Here is a 24,049-nt window from a genome sequence, read left to right as displayed (position 1 = left end):
GGAGGTACGTATGTCGTCAATTATGCTGATTGTCGAGGTGCGATGCAAGGTGTCATTCTCTTTTCGTCTCCTCGATGCATGAACATCTCTCGAATAGAAATATCGCGACGTAAGCCCCGCGAAAAAACATCGAAACGGATTCTTCGTCTGGGAGTTAGTCGGCGAGAAATGTCACTCGATTTTATGTCAGCCTCGCGGTAGTTGGCGCAGTGTCACGCTCAAGCTCGGCCCTGACTCCGGGGCCAGCCCATGGTTGGGGTGGATCCTAATACCCAGATAATGGGGAGTAATTGCAAGGGATCAGAGCGACCGGAGGAGCGGCGGCCAGGGGCGACGCGGGGGTGGATATAAAGGGGGTAACAGTGTTAGCGGGGTGCAATCACGCCGCACGGTCTCAAATATACATATACTCATATACTATACACGCTTGTAGGCGGCGTTTCATTCGCCACGGCGAAAGCTACCAGTTATTGCTATTTGCGTTTTGCGGGGTGATTTTCGTATGCATGCTGCAGGTATCAGGTGAGCATTTCTACAATAATATTTTACAGTATACATCGTGCAATGACCTGGCTATAAGGGTGAAGAATTAAATTATTTCCCCTCTCTGCATTGTTTCTGAAATAGTTACGCCAATATAATACACTTGTATATCTATACTATAGAGGTGATATTGGCAACTTTCACAAGTAAACGGTGTATTTACCTATGGTAGAACATTGTTTCAACGTGATGAACAAATTTTCTAGTTTTAGCGGGGAAAATTTAACGGGGTAACAACCATGATTGCCTCGCCGAAATTAACACGTTCAGTTATGCACAATAGGATATCTAGAACTGGATTCTAGTACCGTTTATAAATTTTATACCGATCTGCAGGTTTAGAGGAAAATGATACTATTTTAATTTGGCATCAATTAATAGATATACCGCAAGGTGTCCCAATATCGACAAGAATAAACGAAAAGTCCTAAATCTAAATATATGTTACATGCACGTAAAAAAGTTACAGTTTCTGGACAGCTGGAAGACTATGCGAACCCTCTATAATCTACGACATTTAATGGCAACAGTTTATCAAAGTGCATCGTTGCAGGGGTGACGAAATTTCGATCCCCTGTATTTTTCAACAAACTCAAGCCTGTAATAAATAAATTGTACAAATTATACGGGCGCAACTACACTTGTATTATATGTATATACAGCGATAAGTGGTCAAGGGTGACATCTGTCCGTATCCATATAATAAAATGTGAGTGTTTTTTTTATTCCTTATTCTTTTCTTCTAATCGTTCTCTGAGTACGGGCGGTGAAATGGTGCCGGTTTTTCATCCTCTGTAGGCTGCCGAGCTTATTAATATTATTACGCAGATGTAGCCGCCCACCCCCGTTTCCCGTACTCCTGCCTCATCCCTATGATCTTCTCGCTCGGATGTCAATATATCCGCCACCTACTACGTTACCCGATTCACGCATACGTGCAGCTACGTATGTACACGTGTAAACCTCGTCTGGGTATCATTTCGACGACCCCACGTCGACTGGAACAGAGTATAATGAAAGTAATGGAACACGCCCACTGCATTTAGGCACTTCAACCCCATACAGGCTATTGTCAGTACCTGCAGCACCATTGTCTCTTATTTCATTATTTTTACTGCAGTTTCCTTGGCGAGGGGTGCAAATTTTCACTTTATTCACGTAGAACGTAACAATAGACACCTTTACGGATTTAATAAACATCAATGATGCCTTCTAATTTCATTACCCCAGCATCTCGTCAAATACTTCAAAGCAGTTCAGGGGGCATGCAAGGTATAATGCTCACGACATGTACAAATAGGTTGATATTAGTGTTTAAAAAATAGGTTCGCCATTCCCTCGGACTGTTATATACTTTCTATTCAAATCACTATAGTGGTAAAAATACAAGCTTCGAAGTTCTGCGTGTCATCCACGTAACTTTCCAAATTAATTATAAGAACTGATTCTTGAACAAAGCATTGAATATGTTTACTCTTTTATACAAAGATAACGATGAAATAAAGGATTATAGGTAAAAATGAAAATTGACAATTAAATCGGAGCAAGTATACATCGGCTGAGTGAAGTTACAAATCTGTGCTTACTCAACGGCGAATAACGTAGCAACTAACTCGGGCGTGCCATTGTGAGAGCGTAGAATTTTAAGCTAACAATAAAGAGGCTCAACTTTAGGACTATAGAATACGGCTGTTAGCCTAACAAGCTGTCAAGATGTCGGCGCGTGTCACTTGACGTCTAAACCTGCAGCAGCAGCCCTCTGATAGAGCCAGAGACTCCAACCCCAACGTCCGAGACAACCAACCGACTAAAACGCTTTAGCGTACAATAAATTCTACTCTTATACTCGACCGGCTCCCCCCACAGGCTCTGCATGGGCTTCGGTGGACCGTTTCGACTACAACTCACGTGCCGCTTAACTTGATCACCGGGCAATCTGGACTCATTTGAACCTCCGGTTACTCCATCGCTTCTACTAACAAATAATATTGTTCGTGGCGTGCGGGGTTTCTGATTCAATTTGCACTATGCGCGTCCCGACGACGACGACGACGACGACGTCGGCGTCGGCGACGACGATGATGCCGACAACGCCGCGACGCCCTTCGGGTAGGAAACAGTGACACACGAATACATAGATATACTAAAATATTTTGTCCGCAAATTCGCGCCCATGAAACTACCCGGTCACCAAAACTATTTCTTTTAGAGTACATACCTAACATAAGTCTGTACACGACTCTGAACATTGGTGTCATTTATAATTACAACTATATGTATGCGGAAACTCTTAGTTTTGTATTGATTTCAATCTAGATATATATTTGCGGATAAATAGAGATTTAAATGTTTAGCAGGATCCTATGGATTAGCCGACAGTAATGCAATCGGAAATTAAATATATCTTGTTCGTTTATTTCACTATTTCTTCCAACTGTTTAGCAAAAATAACGGTACCACGGCGAAAGAACAGATCGTCCGTAATCTTGATCGGATTGCGGTGCCAACCCAATTTCTCATTCTAAAAGTGATTTCAGCACAGTTTACGTATCCCTAAATCACGTTTCAAAGTACCAATTAGTGGTATTGTTACTTAGTTATACGTATATAGAAGGTACTAGAGATAGGAAAGATATTTAGTGTTTGTTTGGCGAGAAGATTCGTATCTCCACGACGTGTTTAAAAATAATTACCCAGAGAGATGCCACGATAGTCACGAAGGCGTCCTCACTCAGCAGTCACCTCTAAGCTTCCTGTTCCAAAGTGGACGTCGAGTACCCTTCAAGAGCACCTCTAGAAGACCTCCGCTCCGACATAAAGGCCCCGGATTCTCCACGGGTCCTTCGGGGACCTCTCACCCTCAACCACTCTCTATCATCGTTGTTATAGAAAGTATAAGACTGAAGGATTTCTATACAAAGTTTCACAAGTATAAATTTCTAAAGACTCCGTCAAATACTTGGAATACTCTAGAAAAGCTATTCATCCCGTGTAATATCGGGTTAGCCGAGTTTTTTTTCAAACGGTCACTTACAGAGCCTTATAGTGCAGTATAGATCAGATTCTATGTGAGAAAAATGTCATACTCAATTGGCTCACGATCAGCTCTTACATCGCTGAGGAAATTTAAAGAGGATTATTTTTACAGAGAACTTTTCAATAATCGTATCTGTTGAATTTAAAATTAATAGAAATGTTGTAATGATATAAAGATATATTAGAGGTACTTTACTTTCGGCTCCATTTTGAAATGTGAATAATTTTTATCGTTTTCTGTTTATATACATCAGAATTGTTGAGTTATGTTGTCAAAATCTATGTTATTGAGCAACATGTGATGTATAATCGTCAAATCTTATAATCCAATAACCGCGATGGATAAATTTTATAATGTCCAGTATTACTTTAAATACTATACATGCAGATAGAAAATTCTTTGGATTTGGAAGAGAAATTCAAAGAGTCTAACTTTTATCTGCATATTTATAATATTTATAATTGTTTACATATATTTTTATTTATATATAATAATAATGCAATGAGCCAAACAGTTCTTCAATAATAACAAAACATCTATCATATCAGATAATTAATAAAGTGACGCAAATCGATCGAAGCCGATGAACGGCGGGTTCTTATACGTCAAAAAACAAGATTACTATTAAACGATGTAGTTACATTAGCCTTTATTCTTATTATATCTAGCTACTCTAGCTAAGAGAATTTTTTTCAATCTTCAATTTTGTCCGTATAATATTATCGCCAGCAGTAAAGCCTTGTTGGTAATTGCCTATAATCCTAAAATGAATATAATCACTATTCACGAATTTCAAATTATTAAAAATAAATATCTTTCCGGTATGTATTGCGCATTGCGTTATGTACCGTCACATATGATTAGACTGGAAAGTTGATTATAATTTTTAACTTGATTTAGAATAATTAGATGGCGAGCTTAACAGCATTAATAATATCTGGATTACCTTATGAGAGTTATTACTACGATAGACAAATCTTGAAACTTTTGTTTTTGCAATATAAATATATAGAGTGGAATAATCATTATCGATAAGTACCATGACGTTATATGATTCGTGAAATTATGGATTGCTCGAACGTGGAAAACGTCTGAATTTTAGGAGGCGAAAAAATAATAGAGAGTATTTAATATTGATCAGAAAGCTGTAAACTTGAATCTAAAATCAGTTGTAAATAAAGTCATGGTCTTAAATATCAAAGCAGGCAAAAAATTTTACCAATTAAAGCGATTTTTAGACAGTTCAATAGCCTACCTTTCCAATTATCCTATTAACTATCTTTGATACATTTATAACTATGTACTATCATCACGAGATACCATACTATTAATAATAAGACTTAATGGCTGAACATTTATGGTCCGGTTTTTTTGTTGCCTACAGATTTTTTTATTGGAGAGATTTCTTGTTTGTGTTTTTATATATACCTATTATATAATATTTTATGTATTTGCACGGCATTCTCCACAAACACCATATTGTCAATATATTTTTGGAGTATTCGTTAACGGCATTAGTATATTTATAGTAAAGCTAATAAAACGTTGTATGTAAATTTCCATACTACGAACGGTAGAATCGCGATTTGGCGGCTTGAATAATGCATTAGTCTAAATATGTGGATAATTGTACCTATGAAAAAATTATTGAACTTGTAATAGTAATCTTGATTTCGTGAAAAATTTTCACCAGCAATTGATTCAACGAATGAATTAACTTCAAGTCAATATATTAGATCGTTGACCTTACTCGTACTTAAAAACTAGCATGTACAAAACACATTAATATTACTATGGACCTGTCCATAATAGGAAAAATTAATAACATTCTTACATACATTATATAAAATACTTAACTTAATATAGACGTAAATTATAAAAATTTGTTTTTCATTTTCTCAATTGCTGACGAAATTTTTAACGTAAGTATTGAAACGCACCAGAGCTCTGGGTAGTATATGAAATCTATCAATAATTGAATGATAAATACATTGTAAGAGGAAACACATTGACGTAATATAAAAATTAACGAAATAAGATATATGGTGTCATTAGGTATGGATAACTCTGTATCCTTTGGCTAATAATTATTAAAGCAAACACAACCTTCAGACTTCGAACATCAAAGTTATCGCTATTAATAATCAGTATGAATTTAATTGGTAACATAATGAAAGGTAAAAACAAAGGTCTGTACTCAATATTCATTACAGGATTAAAAAATAAATCTGAGTTAGAAAATTAAAATTTGTTAAATTCCAACTCAGTTGTCGCGTAATAAAGCTATTAAAGAGGAATGGGTGTTTTTTTGGTATAACACATCCTCTTCAGTCCAGAAGAATCTGAAGAAATCCGAATACATACCTGTAGATGTAACATTTTTATATCTTCAACAAAATAACGCGATCAAGATTGAGAAACCAATAGCGACAGTAGAATTACAAGTACCATATTTATAAATGTTTAGCATTATATTTCCAAATAAAATAGAACCTAAATCCATACTTCTGCTCTGGTACATCTCAGATAATTAAATCCGATCTAACAAAGGGGAACGCAGATGGTTCTCCTTCATCATTGTCACAAACTTCATTAAATGCCACAATAATTCATGACTGTGACAAAAGCATGAGCCCGTTATTTAAAAATTTGGGCAGATTAATCGATTGAAAGAGAATCAGTCAAACTTTGAGAACGGTTAAATAATAGATCCACATTAACGTGGTTCTCGTAAAATACAATAGACTCTTTATTTAAAAAAGATAAAGAGAGTACGGGGCTTATGAATATCACTTGGTCAATGAAGAGATGGCCTGGAAGCTCGCTGCTTTAATCTAGCCAAGAGAGCTTGTTCTCCTTCGTCATCAGCTCTCGACCTTGCTCCTCGAAAGCTTTCAGATCTATATTTATCTCTTAGAAAAGTTCTCCTTTCCTCTTTATATCTTTCTATTCTCTCCCTGCACCTTGGATCCCCCAAATCAATACCTCCCAAATTTTTCTGTGACGTTCTTTCCGAGCTATTTGCCGAGAGCATAGAAGATTGAGAGCCTACATTCGGCGTAGAACTATGCTGAGAGTCTTCAGAGGCTTGTTTCGTCGGCAGGGACGAGCCGCCGGTCATTCGATTGAACTTGGCTTCATCCAGTGAACGACTCAGAGCCGCACGCGTGGTTCTCGCTTGGCGAGCTCTCAGGCACGGGGGTAAATGTTGAGATCCGTTGTTCGGGGGTTCTTCGGACTTCCCTCTGGCAGAATCTAACTCTTGTTTTATCTTACGTTCCCTGACTATTTCTCGTCCAATTTCAGAGTCGAAGCTTCTACGGTCCCTTGTTACCTCAGAGTCATATCTCCTTCTGGGAGTAATGGGCATATCGTTTGTCCCTCCACCTGATAATCTCTGCAGAGCCAACTCTTCCAAGATCGCAGCTGTGTCGCGCAGCACAACGGAATCGTCAACTGGTGATGATGCATTGGAAAATGTACAAGATGAAGCTAGAGAGGGTGCTTCTGACGCACCCTCAGGGGCATGTGCTATTTCGCATGGCTCTGCAGCATTTTCTGATGGTATAACTACTTCTGCATTGTTTTGAGAAAGGTGCGACGTTTTTCTAACATTCACTTGCGATTGTCGCGAGTCACCGTGCTTCGTATCTGAGTAATTTTCTTCCTCATGTACATGTTCAGAATGATATTTGTTCGGCATATCATAGTTTTGTTGAACTTTTGAACTTACGCGACAATGTAATCGATTTTCAGATGTTTGTCTGTAAAACTGTTGATGCTCTGGACTTTTATTATTGTACGAACTATTTCGATGCTTGTCGGAATTGTCAGGTGAAAGCTGACATTGAAAATCAGCTAGCTGATTGAATGGTGTGTGTATACTGGGAGAGCCTTCGCTCTTGGTTCTATAGTTTTCATCAATAGCTGTGCCATCATTTTCTGAGTACACCTCTGGATCATTGAAATGAGTTTCGTGGAGTGGTTTTTTCACACAATTCAAATCTAAATTCAACTGATGCTTCGCAGGTGAACGCCTACTAACGAGTTCTGCTTCATTTTCGTCCCTGTGAGAAGTACTAGATCGATCTCGTAACACAAACTGCACGCTGCTAGACAACTTTGTCCCATTCACACAAGTATTTTCTTGTCCACGATCGCCAGAAACGAAAACTTTTTCTTTACTAATACGCTCATCATGCTCTATCATTTCTTTGCATTCCTTTGCTTCAATCTGATGCAATGCTAGGTTTTCAGATTCTTTTTTCTGTACTACAGGACTGTCTGTCAATTCGCTGATACCAATACAAGACGTATCGATATCCGTAGCAATAGTCGAACCCATTGTGAGATCAAGCGACGTTCTAGAAATGTTTTCGGACAAGGATTGTATCTGCGGTGCATCCGTCGCTAAAGCAGGATCCACAGTTTCCTGTATAAGATCAGTAAGATCACTGGAAACGCTTGTTGGCGAGACTCCAGACTCGGATGTTCTTTCAACCATCACCCATTCTCCAGAGTCATTGGGGTTTGACGTCACTGGTTGAGTTTCTGTATTAGTAAGCATTCTGTCAGAACTGTCACAGATCACAAAACCAGAATCTGGTAAGTCTTCGAGAGCTTGTTCACACGACATTGGAGAATCGAGATCGGTATTAGTCAATGGTAACTTACTCGGTTCACTACCGAGAGTTTTAAGCGTTTCAACGATTAACTCTTCTGGTTGGGAGCTAAGAGATGTACTTTGTGAAACATTCTCACTATGCAGAATTGATCCACTGCTATCTTCTGAACAAGCGTTCTCTTGCAGCTCTGAAGATGTCAGGCAATTAGAAGACTCCAGATGATTGTCTTGCGTATCATCATCAATATGTGCTGAAGAATCAGATTGTGGAATACTTCGATCGTAGCTTGTTTTGACCGGACTTAACGGCAGTATTCTTTCACAACTTGAACTAGACTCAAGAATCTCATTAGACGGCAACGTGGTGCCATCATAACTCGTGCAACTGTTATCTCTCGTCATTTTGTCGCAAGGTGTCATTTCTTGATCTGGTGAATCCAACACCCTTTGACAAGATTCTTCAGAAATTTCTTGCCCCTCGGATGATGCAGTTATTCTGCTGTCATAAGATTCCGTGAGTCTGTCATAGGTCGGAGTTATTCGCTCGCAAGGTGTCATATCTTGGTCCGAGGCAGGAGTTGAAATTCTGTCGCATAACTTTATGTCATTTTCGTTATCGTAATTAGCTGATAGTCTGTGACTAGAATTAGATATTCGATCAGAAGAAACTGTAACCCTCTTTGATCTGTCTTGACTATTTTGGTTGTCGCTGATGTCTAAGGGTAATGTAAAACTCCTGAAACTTATTCTAGAACTGCTGGCTGGATTCGGTGAAATAGACGGAGGAGTTCCTGGTAAAGTTGCAGGTGTTAATGGCGTCGAGGCTTCTGAAAGTAATGGCAAGTAACCTGGCGTCGGTAAAGGAGAAGGAGTCTCCGTGCCATGCACCTCCGCCGAAACCATGACCTGTAAGCGCATGTGAAAGATATACCGATTATGAGTCAGATTCAAAATGAATTTATACAAACCTAATTAGAGACCAGTCTAACATAATGGAGACTCGGAGAAAATTGACAGAACAAAAATCAAGGTTCGCATTATTCTCACCTGATCTGGGCTTTGGCTATCAATGAATCGAAGCTCAACGTCACAGTGCAACCGCTCTTCCAGTCTGGACCTCTTTCTTTTGGATCCTCCACTAACAGCTGTGCATTGTGGACCCTCTGGCCGTTGCCTTCTCGGAGAGGCCTCAATGGACGCAATGCCTCCCCCTTCATCCTCCGAGAACATTCTCATTTCCCTTTCTTCCAAATCAAAATTCAGCTGAATTTCTGACAAGTCCAATGGCGAATTAGAACTGGGGGCATCCGCTAAGTGATCAAAATAGGAATCGTGTGATATAGAACGACTATGACCACAGGGTCTAATGGGCGGTGGTCCGAGAAGCGGCCCAAGACTATCCTCGCCATCCAAACTATCGGCACTTTTAACTGGCCTCAGTCTTCGTAACGAGTTTAGAGAACTGGGAATCTCAACTTGAGGTGGAGTTCTGGCTTGCCTGGCCTTACCACGAGCTCCCAAGCCACCTCTGGTGAATAGCGCTCTCCAATTCAACGACGGCGACCTTTTTGATCCATGTCTCTTCCTGGGCAATTCGATAACCGTATGATAGTGTAGAGGCAGGCCAGCTGGACCTGCACCAACTTCTATGTAATCAGATTCACCACGGAGCACACGACTCCTAGCCTCTTCTAGGCTCAAAAGTCTAGCCGGTGTTGTAATAGCCAAGGATTTAGGCCTGCCGACAGGACCGTCACCAAAGATCAGCTCTGCATAACACACCAAGAATTCAGTAACAACAGCTTGCACGCCAACCCCTTGAAGAGCTGCCACTCCACCGACTTCCAACTCCTTGCAGCGAAGAAGATTGGGTGCCCAGACAATAGCTACATTGCGAGAAGTCATACCAGTCTCTTTCCCACAAGCTGCGACTTTGGCCAGATGTCGCATCAGGTATTCAAGTGTCCTGTAGTAAGGTAATATCATAAATCAGTAAACTGAATGATGAATGTGAACGTACTTTTTGTCAAGTACTAAAAATAATTAAAGATGTTTACCTATAGTGAGGTGGGGGTAGTTTTCGCACTGCATCTCTCATGTATCTCAGTCTGTCTGCATCTGTTTCAGCCTGCACTGCTCCAACAAAAGCGGAGTATAGCTGATACGTACACAACGGATTAGGTAATTCTCTGAAGTACATTTTCAGCAATGAAGCCACTGAATGAATGTCTTGCAGTATACTTTCATCTGAATGAAGCGCTGGTACTCTATCCTCGTCAAACGCATGCCGCAGTCGTTGAATGTTAGAGGTTACTCCACTTAGACGATATATCCCGTCAACCAGGCCATTAGTTTCAATGAATTTGGCACAGCAGGTAAGCACCGTTGGTACTAAATTATTAAATGAAATTAAATTCAGAACTACTTTATTGAAATAAATCAATAAATTGACTTAAATATTTGCAAACAAAAAAGTTGCATTTAAAGTTGAATAAATGATGTGCTATAATTTCGTAATGAATGATTGATATGAAGACAGAAAGACAGAAGATAATTGACGCTCTTCTTTCACTTCATTATATTTTTTCCTCTTTTTCTTTATTCTTCTCAGCTATAGTAGCCATAGGAATCAAAGTGTAAGATATTGCAAATAAACTGTACATCTATAAGGATATATTTTTCAGTTCGCCTTAGTTTTGTACACTAACAATGAAACAATTAACTGCTATTAGACATACAGCAATCCCATATACTGATTCCAACGTCATACTGCGCGCAGAGAATAGTTTCTTTGGAGCTGGTAATGTACTATTTTGGGTATATCTTCAGATTTTTTGTACATCTACAACAAGTTGCTGTACGCAGTAGACTAATATAGAAGAACAAAATTCATTTACTGTTAATAACAAGGTCTTTTCTGCGTCTCAATATGATCTATATTCTAAAGAGTTAAGAGAAGAACGGTTAGTCTAACACGATGCACTAACAACAACAAAAAGAAGATGTTGAATAAGAAATCAGATCGAACTGATCTATGTACTATAAATAAAAGTATCATGTACTATAAACTTACCATCTTGACCTGAATTCAGTAGATGCTCTCCCAAGTCACATCCGAAAACTCGTTCCTTCAATATTCCCGACTGTTTCAGCCTTCTTCTTGACGGTCTATTGAGTATAAATGATCTAAAGAAAGCTATCAGCTTTCCATGCTTTCGAAGCACCGGCTTAACTGGGAGTTTCGACCTTACTGTTGTTGAAACAGTTAAATGACGGGGCACTTTGTCACCAATAACAGCGACACACTCTGCTGGGAAGAAACCAACAGCAAAACCATGTTTTCCGCGCCACCAAGTGCTTTCCCCAGGAGGTGGCATATCGATTACTGAGATCATGTCCCCAACCTAAAAAACATTCAATCAACATTATAGAGTATCTGTTAAATTTTTGTAAAAATGAAATTTCTCAACCTTATTCGTACAAACAAGCAACCCAATTTTTGAATATTGTTAGAAACTAAATTTAGTGATGGAAAATATTGGGAAAACAGCACCAGATTGATTGTGTATTCAATTTTTCACTGCAAATTTACTTTAATAATAAATTGTCACACCGCGTAACAATTCTTTGTCTCATACGCAACATTCTGTTGCTATTTCATAACATTCTCAAGACAATTATTATGTTTCATATTACAGTATTTACGTTCATATGAAGTGACACTTTTATTGCAGTATCACACACTTCAAAATATTCTTTTTAGTCATTGGTAATAATATCAGATCTTGCTGCAAATTCGAGTTGACAGCTGAAGCTTATACAGGGCAAACTTGAAAATTAATTTTCATTAAAAAAGTTCAAGAGTAACATATACCTGAAATGAAATCTCATCCTGGGCTTGTGCAGCATAAGGCCTAACAGCATAAGCTGCAGCCACAGCTGGCGTGTTAATTGGACACGAATCAGCCTCTGGAACAAGAATTCTTCTTCCCCTATTGTCCAGTTGCAGCCAATTTAAAACAGGCCCACAATTCAAGCCCTCATGACTGAGCTGTGAAAATCGGGACAAGTAATCCTTCAACACAACCGTAGTATTCTCTGGTTGATCGTCGGAAAGCTCTGTTAGCGATGAAAACTTCCTGTCGAATATACATCGATGCAACTGCTTGTCAAACATGACAAAGTTTTCATAGGAGCGTTGTAGGGTCCAGCATGCGTCACCAGAAGTCACTCTGACATCGTACATGTCATCATTTGGATCTTCGCTAACCGATACCTTACAAATGAAAGAGGACTGGTCAGAAACTAAACTTATCAAAGAACCTTACATCGATATTAAACACTGATGTAATTCTGAATTACTTATGTAAATGCAATCAATTCAAGTTAACGCGATTATTTATTTACACAGATACTTCTGGACAAGAATTTCAAGCCGTGCTCGCCGAATACTCTCAATTAACTGAAGTTAACTTCATGCTATAATACCAGAGAAAGCAACAACCAGCACTTGGTTTTCTATCGTTACATAAAATGGATTATAATTTTAAATTATGTTCGCTGATTTGATTTATAACAGTGATACACTTTGAGCACAACAAAACTGGACATCAATTACATATTGTAACATTAATAAAAAAGAGAAAATTAAATGAATCACAATATCGTTATTTGTTTTTTATTCTTCAGATCTCCGAAGAGTCTTACTCTTTCGATCTCTCACACTTTTCGAATTTATGAATCACAACTTACCTCCAGTGCTCCAAGTTCGACATGCTCATAGTGAAAGTGAGCACATTCATCCAATTTTGGAAATCTTGCAATGCTGCCCATATTGGCCCCTGAACTTCCTGGCGTACTCAAGTCATCTGTTTTGTTGTTTCCCAATTCCTGAATTGGAAATAAATTTTGATATACATGAGGAGGGTTAGTTAAAATCTTCAAGTCGAAGTATTCAATACCAATTGAGCGTTCATAAATTAACTCAACTCACGCAATTAAAACTACAGACTGATGATTCATTTAGCGAAGGAAGACGTATATGTATATAAGTCAACAACTGTGTGGATGCACCCGGAGAGACAACATCTGAATACGTAATAATTAAGGGGTCTGTGACTAATTCAAAGGAATCGGTAAATTAACTCTTTGTTCAATCGAGGATAATTGGTCTGGGTCTATAAGAATACGCGTCTTTGTATATATTTTTATTTTTTTCAACACTGTTGAATATGTGAATCCAAATTAACCCATTTGGTAGAAGATGAGATCTGAATAGTTCGGAGCACAGAAATTGATCAAGGTAATATGCATGAATTTCAGAGCAAGTCAAAAATCCTCACGAGTTATTAATACCACACAAGTAACTAAATATGCCTTGAACAATTAATCAATAGAAAGAAGACGTGCTGTCACAAGCAGTATACAGCTGAGGCAACTGGGTAGACACTCGCAACGATAGAACGGATCATGTTTCAGTAACAAAAAACCTGAAAACATGTCTGTGTATAATATATACGATTATTCTAGTCAAGTGTGACATTCCCAGTGAGTCAGCCAGCTGGCCAGCAGTACTTAGCATAATACACTTGTCTCAGCGCAACATCGCCAGCGTTATATCGCCATTTCATTATTTCCATCAGTTTTTCTTTTCCTCTTTCTCGCGGCAAACTGAACCGTCTAGGCTTAATTGTGCTTCATTGTGTTTCGCAATTATACCAATACCTAGAACGTAGTTGCAACGTTATTCGGAAAAATTATCTTAAAAAAAACGCAAGTGCTGCGTGAATTGAAACGACACAATTTTCTACTATTTAAATATAGGAATATAGGTATGTCGAGAACATGTTTGTGGGTTTTTAAACGATTTTTAAAATCTCGACTGGGTGTATTGAAAAATGGGACGGTAAATATTTTACGTATTATCTAAACTACCGTAATTATTTACACCTAATACAACGTGTACTCCTCGGTACTACATAATTGGCCAGCAGTGAAAGGAATAAGAACATAGCACTTGCTCAGCATTGCGAAGTTTCCGCTTTCATGAATTTGAAACTAAATTGGTAATTCTTTCGAGCGGTGCAAAAGATTAAATCTCAAGATCTCCACGCTGCGAAACACCGCATCTGATATATTCAATCCTATCATTTTGAAACACATTTCAAGGACACATCAATAACTCTCCTTCAGTTGCGATACATATAAGTATCCATTCTCGGCCAAATAACGAATACACGATAAAAGGAACGAATCTAATCAATTGCATAAAAACTCTTTTCACATAGTCATGTGAGAAAGAAAATCGTCGCGATTGACGAAAAAAATTAACTCTATTCGTTACTTATGTAATTACGGATAATTTTTTTGAAATCCTAATATATTGCGGTACATTAAAACTGGTTCCCGATTCAATTGCGGGGTCAACATTTCGTTAATGAAATACGCAGCTAAGCCGTTGTGCAGTGTGTGGTGGTTTCTCGATAGCTGACGGTAGGAACAGCTGCTATACAGACTGGTTGCTGAGTCGATGAGAAGACACGTCGTCGCATATCCTATTCTCGCATCGCGTGAAATTCCCGATGCGTTTAAAAGCGGGTATAAGGCATTACTGCAGACACGCTAGCAAACGGCACGGTACTTGCATAAAAATATATTTACATGACGCGAGCATGTTTTGCGCGTTTTCCATTAACGTTTTCCGTACACAAAGTAAGGTACCCGTTTCAATGACGGTTGTGTGAGTCTGCGAATGCGCATGCGCGGAGTACCGAAAAGACCACTTTCAAGTCCTAGAAGTTACAAGTGGTATTTTCTGAACTGCGCTCATGCGCTGTCGCGAGCAAATCTGACATTGCGCGATCCTAACCTCAATTTCGTGCTTCGTGAAAAAACGCGTAACAAACTCTCGTTACATAAAGAATCGTGTGCAACAAGGAGGCAACGGTCTTTTCGCCTCGCGTATCTGCAATATTCATCATCGGTTCACCTACGACTCATATTGCAAACTTACGCTGAGCCCGAAAAGACCGAGTTTGTCTCCTTGTTACACAATATACTATTAATTAATGGCGCATGTCCCTCTTCCTCTCCTCTTCCAGTGTGTATGCATGTTACACAGCATATTTATGCCGAACGATGGGCAGACTGGCAGACAACAGGGTGCAGACTGCAGACGTTAAACTGGAGCGGCATGGATATCTCAAGCACAATATAGCAGCGCGGCTGATTGCAAGCAGAGTACGAAAACTGGGTCAGTCTTTCGGCTGTTCGGATATTCCCGTGTCGAGTATATTTACGACAATGTAGCCGGACTCGGTGGAGACGCGACGAGTCGAGATGAATAAGCTGTTGCAGCCTGAAGGAAAGAAAAATCCGCCCACAGCAATCTGCTGTATTGATTCATGGTTATCAATTTTTCGCCTATTACAGATACTTTCGACACTAAGATGAAACCGAAGACACGTTTAACGTATATAACGGTCTCAACTGTACATTAAACGGTATATTGTATATTATTACTTTACAAGCTGCATATTATACATTTACATTATGTATACCTATTCATTTTCGAGGATAATTTTTTTATAACGAGGATTACTCGTTTCCTTGTTTATTAGCCAAGTTTTTACAACTATTTTAATACGTGCTCGTGCAATACCGGTTTCTCACATCATATAAGTATCAGTTATATCTCGACAGGAGCGCAAGCGTGTCAGACGCAGCGTTACAAGGCAGAACTCAACAAATGATCCGTGGGACTCATTAAAGTAACGGTTAATATCCATCTTGTGCAGTTAAATTATGTTCGCACTCTTGTCTGAGAAAAAATTAAAGCCACCAACGTGAATATAAAAGTATTGTCGTCACGAAGCATGTGTTAAGAATCGATCACAAAATCACTACAAAACTATAACTCCATTTTCAGGTTCTAAAACGTTTAGCCTCTCAGAAATTATTACAAAAATGAATATTTACGCATGATAAAATTTATAATAATAAGAATAATATTAAAATGATGCTGTAAACGAGAAAAAACAAAATCAAATTTGATAGTCGATCGCTGTTGCTATTTTATGCCGATGAAAATTTAATTCAAATCAAATCAGATGATGAATTTTTCTTCTACAAACATAATATCTGAAACAACTACTTTGGACCGCAGTACGTTGCAACAATATGTTATCAAGCCGAGTGCGGAAAATGTTGGTCGAACAAAATCACGTGCACCGTGCGCACACTCGCTGGCGAAGAAGATATTTCGAGAATAATAACAAGAGAGCACGTTTTATTGGCCGAACAAGTTTGACAGCTGCATCTGGAACGTACGTAATCTGGGATGCTGGCACAGTCAAAGAGAAAGGGAGAGAAATAGCAAGGACGAGAGAGTAAGAGAGAGAGCAACCGCACAAGTTGACGTTATCGATTTGTTCTTCTCGCGCTCGTTCAGTCATTTCCTCACTGGCTTCGCATTTCCCTCCCCGTTATACACGGAAAATTGAGATGGGAGGGCAAGGATGTGGTAAATAGAACTAACAGACTTCCGTGGTCTAAAAATAATAATAATTTACATAAAATAAAATGGTCCGTACGTATATATTTATATGGACACGTTCCTTTGCGGGTCAGTTGGCGACTGAAATTCGTTCCACACACACACGGTAGGACAAATATAAATATTCCGTAGATGAGAAGGAAAAAATTAACTGAGCAAAATGCAAGTGTCAAAGAATAGGTAAGTGAAAAAAATTAAGCATGAATAATGAATGACTGTAAAGAAACAGAATTTTTCTCGGTAAATACCGTGGTGTGTGGTAAATTAAAGTTATAACGCAGAGCAGTGAAAAATGTAAGGAATAGTGTATACATGTAGACATACAAAAGTTTTCAATAATGCACGCATATCGGTCACGCTCAATATCCAGCATTATCAAGCTCGGTTAAATTGAAATTCCGCGAATGTCTGCAGCATGAGGCTGAATGCCTACGTGTATAGGTATAGAGATATGCATATTAGAGACGAGAGAAGACGACGAAGAAGATTAAAAAAAAAATGGATGAAATAAAAAATAATCACTGAGTAATGCCTTGTTTTCCATCAAGTGCACACTTGTGACACTTATATGATAACTTATAACTAAGGCCAGAAATGTTAAATAAACAAGTCAAGATTACGGCTATCCTGTAGCATCAGATATAAGCCGCAGTAAACGAGAGCATGTTACGTTATATCATGTATGCATATGCGACGCATTGATAACGCGCGAGAGAAAGAGAGAGAGCAATTTGCCGTTGAATAACTGAAAAGCTCAGCCTCCTATAGATATGTGTAAAGGGTGCGCGGGGAAAAGATGATAAACTCAAAGTGAAGAAAGTCTAAGAGAAAAGAAGAAAAAGGAAGACGAAAGCTTAATAAGCGTGCACAAGAGAGTGCATAAAAAAACCTTTGCAGCTTGAGGCTCGATGTCCGTCAGCTTGTGGGCACGGGGTCGCTCCGACGTCGGTCCAGGCATCTTCTGGGACTTCTCCGAAGCCGAAGAGGAAGATGACCCAGGCCGACGAAGCCCCTCAGTCCTTCTGCACGCCAGGGTGACCTATCACTTTGTCCTGCACGATTCGAACGTCATATTCTCGCTGCCGCTGATGCTGCTCGTTTCTGTTGTTCGTACGAGTATTAATTCGGCGTTCGTGCAGCTATTATTGCCATTGCAGTTTCCGGTCGTCCTAGTCGCAATCCTCGTTTCTTGATGATCGGTCTTGCAGCTTATACCCCCGAATGACCAACATCTTAATTTTTTCATTATTGAATCGGTTTTTATCGACGACCTTCAACAATTTGCGATAATATCGGCTCGTCGACGCGCCGTGCCTCAAATGTAGTCGCTCGTATTCCAATCCAGATTCTCCCCCGCGGTTTGGGGCTGAAAATGAGATTCAATAACACCGATTAATGATAAACAGGAATGATATTGTGGGAAATTGCTTGGCCAGAAATCAATTCTTTTCATCAATGATGCGTATTAAGAAGCACTCGCATTTTGGGTATTCATAATGATCTCTTTACAAAATATATAGAATTCTTAAGGAAAGCTTAGATATCGATGGTTCATTTCAAACCTCATCAAAATGGTTAAGAATCTATTAAATTTATTCGATTTCATTTTACGATAGCTAATTTTATTCAGAGAATTAACAAACACTTACTTTAATTTTATTTTTTTTTTCTCTTTGAATATGTTGGTAGCGTTAAATATTTATGAGAGAAAAAGAAATTCGACTTGAATTCCAAATTAAAATCTGTCATTGTAGAAAGAAATCTAAAGAATCTGTTTGATATTTTTAGATTCATTTTAATGCGATTTGAAATGAAGAATTATTGTCTAAGCTGTTCTTTACAATTCCGGTATTTTCTATTTTTCTATTTTCAAAGAGATCTCCGTAGTTAACGAATATAAAAATTTCATAATGTCTACCATGTGATAAAATTATCAGCTCCTTAAGCTATATTCGGTTAAGTTTATTACAAATTGGGAAAAATTACTCGAGCAAAAGTATAATATATGGATTCCCATTCATTTCAGAATTTGCTTGGTGATGAAAATAGAGATGATCCATTTATGTAATAAAACTGCGAATCGACTCGGACGTGATTATTATCCTACCACGACTGACGACCCACCCTCGCCCATCAACTCGAATGGACTTAGCGAGTATTGATGCCTATTATTTCTTAAGGGTGATAGACGGCGCCGATTTTTCCGTGAAACCTAATCCTTCGATATATCGTTTTTCCACGTGCATAAAATGCCACGTCAGCAGAATTTCATTATCAACCGCGAGTTAATCGCTTTCAACTCTTTTTACCTTGCGGAAATATAAGGTTTTGCCAGTCTCTTCATGACATATTATAGTTATAATAATTTACAACGCACATAATGAGATAATTAATACAATCACATAGTAATTCACGTATGTAGAATATCTAGTCAAATATTTTTATTTCTTTGCTAATAAAATCCTGCAGATATCTGATTATTGTTGTTATATCATTATTACTGACATTTCCACCTGGCAATGAGTATAATATAGCCAAGACTAAAAGTAATTCATGTATGCGACTTACCTTTTCGTGCAAATTACTTATAGACGGTTAAACGATCTTTTACAACAACAACAACAACAACAACAACAAGAATAATAATGCAACACGCTGTAATAACAGTCACGTATATCTGTAGCTATAGACGGTATATTATTATACATACATGTACAGTAATCATGTTGCTTCTCTTCGCATTGAGTACTCCAGTAGCGGTTATAATTCTTAATAAAATTTGATCGTACTCTGTATGTATGAGGTATATGTACTACGTATGCGATTATATACATAGAATACTTGTGTGTGTGTGTGTGTGGGTGTGTGGGTGTGTGGGTGTGTATACAAAGAGAGTTTGTTATATCGCTGCAGAGAGAAGGCGCCCCTTGTTCGGTTAAAAGCGAATAAAAAAAGAAAAAGAAATAAGGGAGAAGAGAACAAAAAAAAAAAGGAAAAGAATAAATAAAAACAAACGTGGAAAAACAGAGCAGCACATTTTTTTTTTTTTTATAATTTCTTAACGAAACAATCGTCGTCGGTGTTTAGCGATATAAGCGTAAAAGTTTTCTTGTGCTAAAAAAGCGTAGCGTAAAATTTGTACGAAATATTTGTTAAATGATCCATGCAAACAAAGTCACGACGAAGATTTTCGAGCGTCTCGATTTCGATAAAAAGAGCGTGCGCATTCTATAATAATAAAAGCTTTCTAAAACATTTGACACTTTCGTTTGCAATAAAAATAAAACAATTCAAAACCATCTGCGTACTTGTCGTCGTGGTGAAGGAAAGAAAAAAAAAAAAAAAAAAAAAAAGAAAAAAAAAATCAGGAAGGAAGTATGTAGAATACCGGAATTTCAGGTTTTCTCATTAAAAAGTTGCTGCTGCTTTATGGAATCATTTCTAAACAACGCTCTCGTGTCAAGGAACCGCATCACAGCGGACTGCAACTGTAACGCGGTGGTTTCAGAAAAGTGAAATTCGAGTTCTGATCGCTCAAGCGTTGTCCCTCGAGTTTCGACTAATTATTATCAGCCACTGGAAAACGAGAAACGACGATTGGCGGTTTTGGCACTACAACGTATATTGTATCCGTCTGACGTTATAACGTTAACCAGTTCTGTGGTAACGTGTACCGATACGTTTTCCCACAAAGCATAGGGAGGTTCATACATCCTTCTTAGTTACATACTTTCTCATCAACTCGGTAGCCCAGCCATACGCCTTGTTGACGTTTACATTTTTCTTCTCTTTTCTTTTCTATTTTTGTTATTATCCTTTATTTTTGACGCGTATACATGTATATTGTGTGTGTGTGTGTGTGTGTGTGTGTGTGTGTGTGTGTGTGTGTGTGTGTGTGTAATGTGTAGCGAACGCGCAACGCATATGAGAAGGAGGCTACAGTCAAGATGCACGAGGCTCTGTACAAAAATACAATACAAAGACAACGTTAAGCTCCGGGAAAAAAATCTTGCCCATATCCGCACGTTGCTACAGCAGCACGATATACGATATACGTATAATATTTCGTATGTAGAAGCGTGCAGACAGTCACTTATGAGTGAATGTATAATTTCATGGGCAAGAAAATAGTTGACCGTAAGCTGCACGGATTCCTGACCGCGTAACGTATAACGGATACGTATTTAAAGTATAAATTGAATTATTCATGCGATAAAGCGGCAAGTGATCCTCGCAAGTAGGAAAATCAAATTCATTTTAATATCATAACAGAATTTAACATTTTTTCTTTCTTTCTTTCTTCTTTGTTATTAAGGATATGAATTATTAAGCCGTACGGAGGAAAATATTTAAACTTGACCCGGAATTCCCCCGGATATACAGTAATGAATCGTTATTCACTAACGCCTGCAACAAGCGACCCTGTTTTCGTACAGGTACGTATAACAGAGTCGATATTTTAGTATGTAACTTAAAAGATTGACGTTATTCTGTCAATGAAATGCCTCGATCGCATAAACGTTACTCAATACATCCAACAGGTGTTTGACGCGATTGTATTGTACTATACAAATACAGGGGTTATCATAGACAAATTTTTTCCCAATTTTATTTCATTCGATTCGATTCTCGCCTATAACGCGACAAGGAATGAAAACAAAGGTGAATTTTTTTACTAAATTATTTACATATTCTTATTGTCACGTGTACGAAGAATTACACATCGAATGTTGACCGCGGAATAATTACTGGAGGAATCTTATAATCCTGATGCGTTTTTGAATTGCAGCAAAAGTGTATAAAGTACGTGTTATTATAATACGTGTACGTGTAATATCTATTTATAAATGATTGTTGTCAAGAGGAAGGTGTTCGTGGAAAACAATCTGTCAACCGTTCTCGCACATATTTTTTTCTTCATCCTTTTTTTCTCCGTCTCATTCTATTCTTCTCTTTTATCACAGTCAGCGATGGATCGCGTTGCGCATTGTGCACCAATTGTACTGTATTGAGACATGATTACACGGTAACTATACACATAACATGAATTCACGGTTTCATAGGGTAAAACTCGATTTTTCTTTTCCTACCGTAAATTCTTACACGTTGTGTTACATTGTAATACATTATGTAAGAATGTCCTCTGCAACCGATAATAAGACTCGGAGGAATCTCGTATTGTTCCCGATTTCTTTTCCTACACCTTTTTATGTACGGTAGCTTTGATTGGATTCAGCTAAATCGATAAGCAATTATCGTACTACTTTAAACACATAATGCACGTACGTGTAGGTAGATAATTTCAGCAAGTGTTTGAACAACAGTTAGAATTCTATTCAGCGCGGTAATGCGCTTCTGCTTGAACGATTAAAAAATCACGAAACGCAATCAAACTTTGGATAATTTGCTGGTGCGAACAAACACTGTACCACATTTTTATGAGAGGTGTCTTAAACCGAGTCTTTGAGACATATTCACCGACATAACCACATCAAACGATAAAGCTCAGTCTGGACTGGATAAATTGCTATGGAAAACACGTACTTGAGTACTGAATCACATCCTGTCCCCCAACGACGGGAAATCGTTTAAATTTTGACCGCTTAAGACGGACATGCTGTTCATCATGCCGCCTTAAAAAAAGAGGGCAAACCGTGAACAGGTCAAAAGGTACAATTAGACAGACACTTTCCCGGCATTAACTAATTTCTTACATTCTTTAAACTTTGAACGCTTCAGGTTTTTCAATTTACACAGATACATATACCGGAAATTGAGCTCGTGATCGATAAACGCAACTTTCTAGGAGGCCTTGTTTCCATTTGCCCCCCCCCCCCCCCCCCCCCCCCCCGCCAGGCCCGTTGACGCTTTACGTGCAAACGCATATGGATGTGTGTATATCAAATCTCGATATCAAAGAAAAATTTTCAAACAGAAATAAAAAAAAAAAATTTGATACGGAAACTCGTTTAAACGGATTTTCTCTCTCGGTAACCGTGTGAGATATCGTTTTCATTATCGTGCATTAATTTCCTACATATGCGAACGCATCTGTCGCCTCGCACGAACGATATCGGACCAAAATAGTATAGGCAGCAAGCAGGTATCTGATTCCGGAGAGAATTACGTGGGTTGAGGGTCTCGATAGATAAGACAGCAGGGGATCGTCACCGCTGCGGATGCAGCGTTCAGACTTCATTACGCTATCGCAGAAGCTTATCAACGAGAGGGCCCAATTTCTATTCGGTCCGAGGAGTGCGTCGAATATCATTTCTCTACGTAGGTGTTACGTCGGTTCAGAGATACTACGAGCTCGGTAATAACTGTGGATGAGAAAAGTAACAACGAGCAGCATTATAATCCGCCATTTAGTTACGAACTAAGATACGGTTTGGTTTTACATACATGCGTGTGCGTCGTGCGTGTAATGCATCGCATCGACAAAACTGATATGATGTTTGATGAGGGGACAGGTGCGTACGTGCGTGTGGGTGCCTACCTATTTACATGGAATACTTTATGAGGTGAATTGTGAATAGCGCGTGATGCAACGGATATCTTGGAGTCAAATAAGGCCACATAACGCAAACTGAAACTGTACTGGCATGCTAATAAACAAGAACATCTTGAGGCAAGGTTGGGTGTCAGTCATATTTATCACGCCCACATGCATTTGCTGCATAAAATCACCACTCCCGAGTTGAGAACTACTGGGGAAACACAAACCTTAAACCTATAACACCAGCGGCACCAGCAGCACACACATTCGCCGGATGGATTGGATGAACTGTATTGCGTAGGGAAACTCTCGTTCTTCACTGCATCTAATACGCGCCCCTCGATTTCTCACAACGATTCTTTCTCCTCGACCCGTTCACTTTGTCGGAGCGCCTGCTTCAGAGATAGAACTCACTCGGGCCTCCTTCATTTTCTCAATAACGATATTAAAATTTCATTCGATAGTGTAGCAACGACAGACGCTGCTTTTCGTAACACCGCTGTCAGTGAACCTGCCCAACCTGACCTGTTTCGACTGACCGCGCGACTGGGAAAAATACATGAGGCGCACCGACTCTGCGGCGCCATTGTCGCTCCAACCAATATTTCCCGGCGATACTTGCGGCGGGATACCCGCCAATTTTAAACTCTCATGAGACAATGGGAAATTTGCGTTTTTCAATTGCAATTTTCATTTGTTTTTCCTGACGGATTACACCGCGTATAAAGGAAAACAAAGATAGACAATTCTCATTTATCCATTACCGTGGATATGAAACAAGCTGGTGTAACT

At 38.8% G+C, this 24,049-nt stretch overlaps 1 protein-coding gene across 2 annotated transcripts; it reads right to left on the bottom strand.

Annotated features, from left to right (window-relative positions):
• Positions 1 to 4,292: 4,292 nt before the first annotated feature.
• Positions 4,293 to 23,809, bottom strand: LOC124410022 (rho GTPase-activating protein 32). 2 transcript variants are annotated; one of them, XM_046888125.1, is made up of 9 exons: positions 23,485 to 23,809; positions 17,648 to 18,124; positions 12,957 to 13,094; positions 12,079 to 12,480; positions 11,278 to 11,608; positions 10,262 to 10,595; positions 9,713 to 10,170; positions 9,252 to 9,514; positions 4,293 to 9,110 (listed from the first exon to the last, which is right to left on the bottom strand). In XM_046888125.1, exons 2-9 carry the CDS (start codon positions 17,714 to 17,716, stop codon positions 6,378 to 6,380), a joined length of 4,728 nt encoding a protein of 1,575 aa, XP_046744081.1. In that variant the 5' UTR covers positions 17,717 to 18,124; positions 23,485 to 23,809; the 3' UTR covers positions 4,293 to 6,377. The 2 variants fall into 2 exon arrangements, with proteins under 2 accessions (XP_046744081.1, XP_046744080.1); XM_046888124.1 differs by having other exon boundaries at positions 9,252 to 10,170.
• Between the last annotated feature and the right edge of the window lie 240 nt (positions 23,810 to 24,049).

Source organism: Diprion similis, chromosome 8 (genome assembly GCF_021155765.1).
Source record: "Diprion similis isolate iyDipSimi1 chromosome 8, iyDipSimi1.1, whole genome shotgun sequence".
Classification (NCBI taxonomy): Eukaryota; Metazoa; Arthropoda; class Insecta; order Hymenoptera; family Diprionidae; genus Diprion; species Diprion similis.
The sequence above is the reverse complement of the archived record's forward strand: the minus strand, read 5'-3'. Positions and strand labels throughout refer to the sequence as shown.

Excerpts from the sequence above, each read along its gene's own strand:
- LOC124410022 (XM_046888124.1), bottom strand. The coding sequence starts at position 17,716 with ATGCCTGGACCGACGTCGGAGCGACCCCGTGCCCACAAGCTGACGGAC. Across the intron at positions 11,609-12,078 it reads AGGATGAGATTTCATTTCAG|GTTGGGGACATGATCTCAGT; the intron begins GTATATGTTACT and ends AATGTTTTTTAG. Across the intron at positions 9,111-9,251 it reads ATAGCCAAAGCCCAGATCAG|GTCATGGTTTCGGCGGAGGT; the intron begins GTGAGAATAATG and ends ATGCGCTTACAG.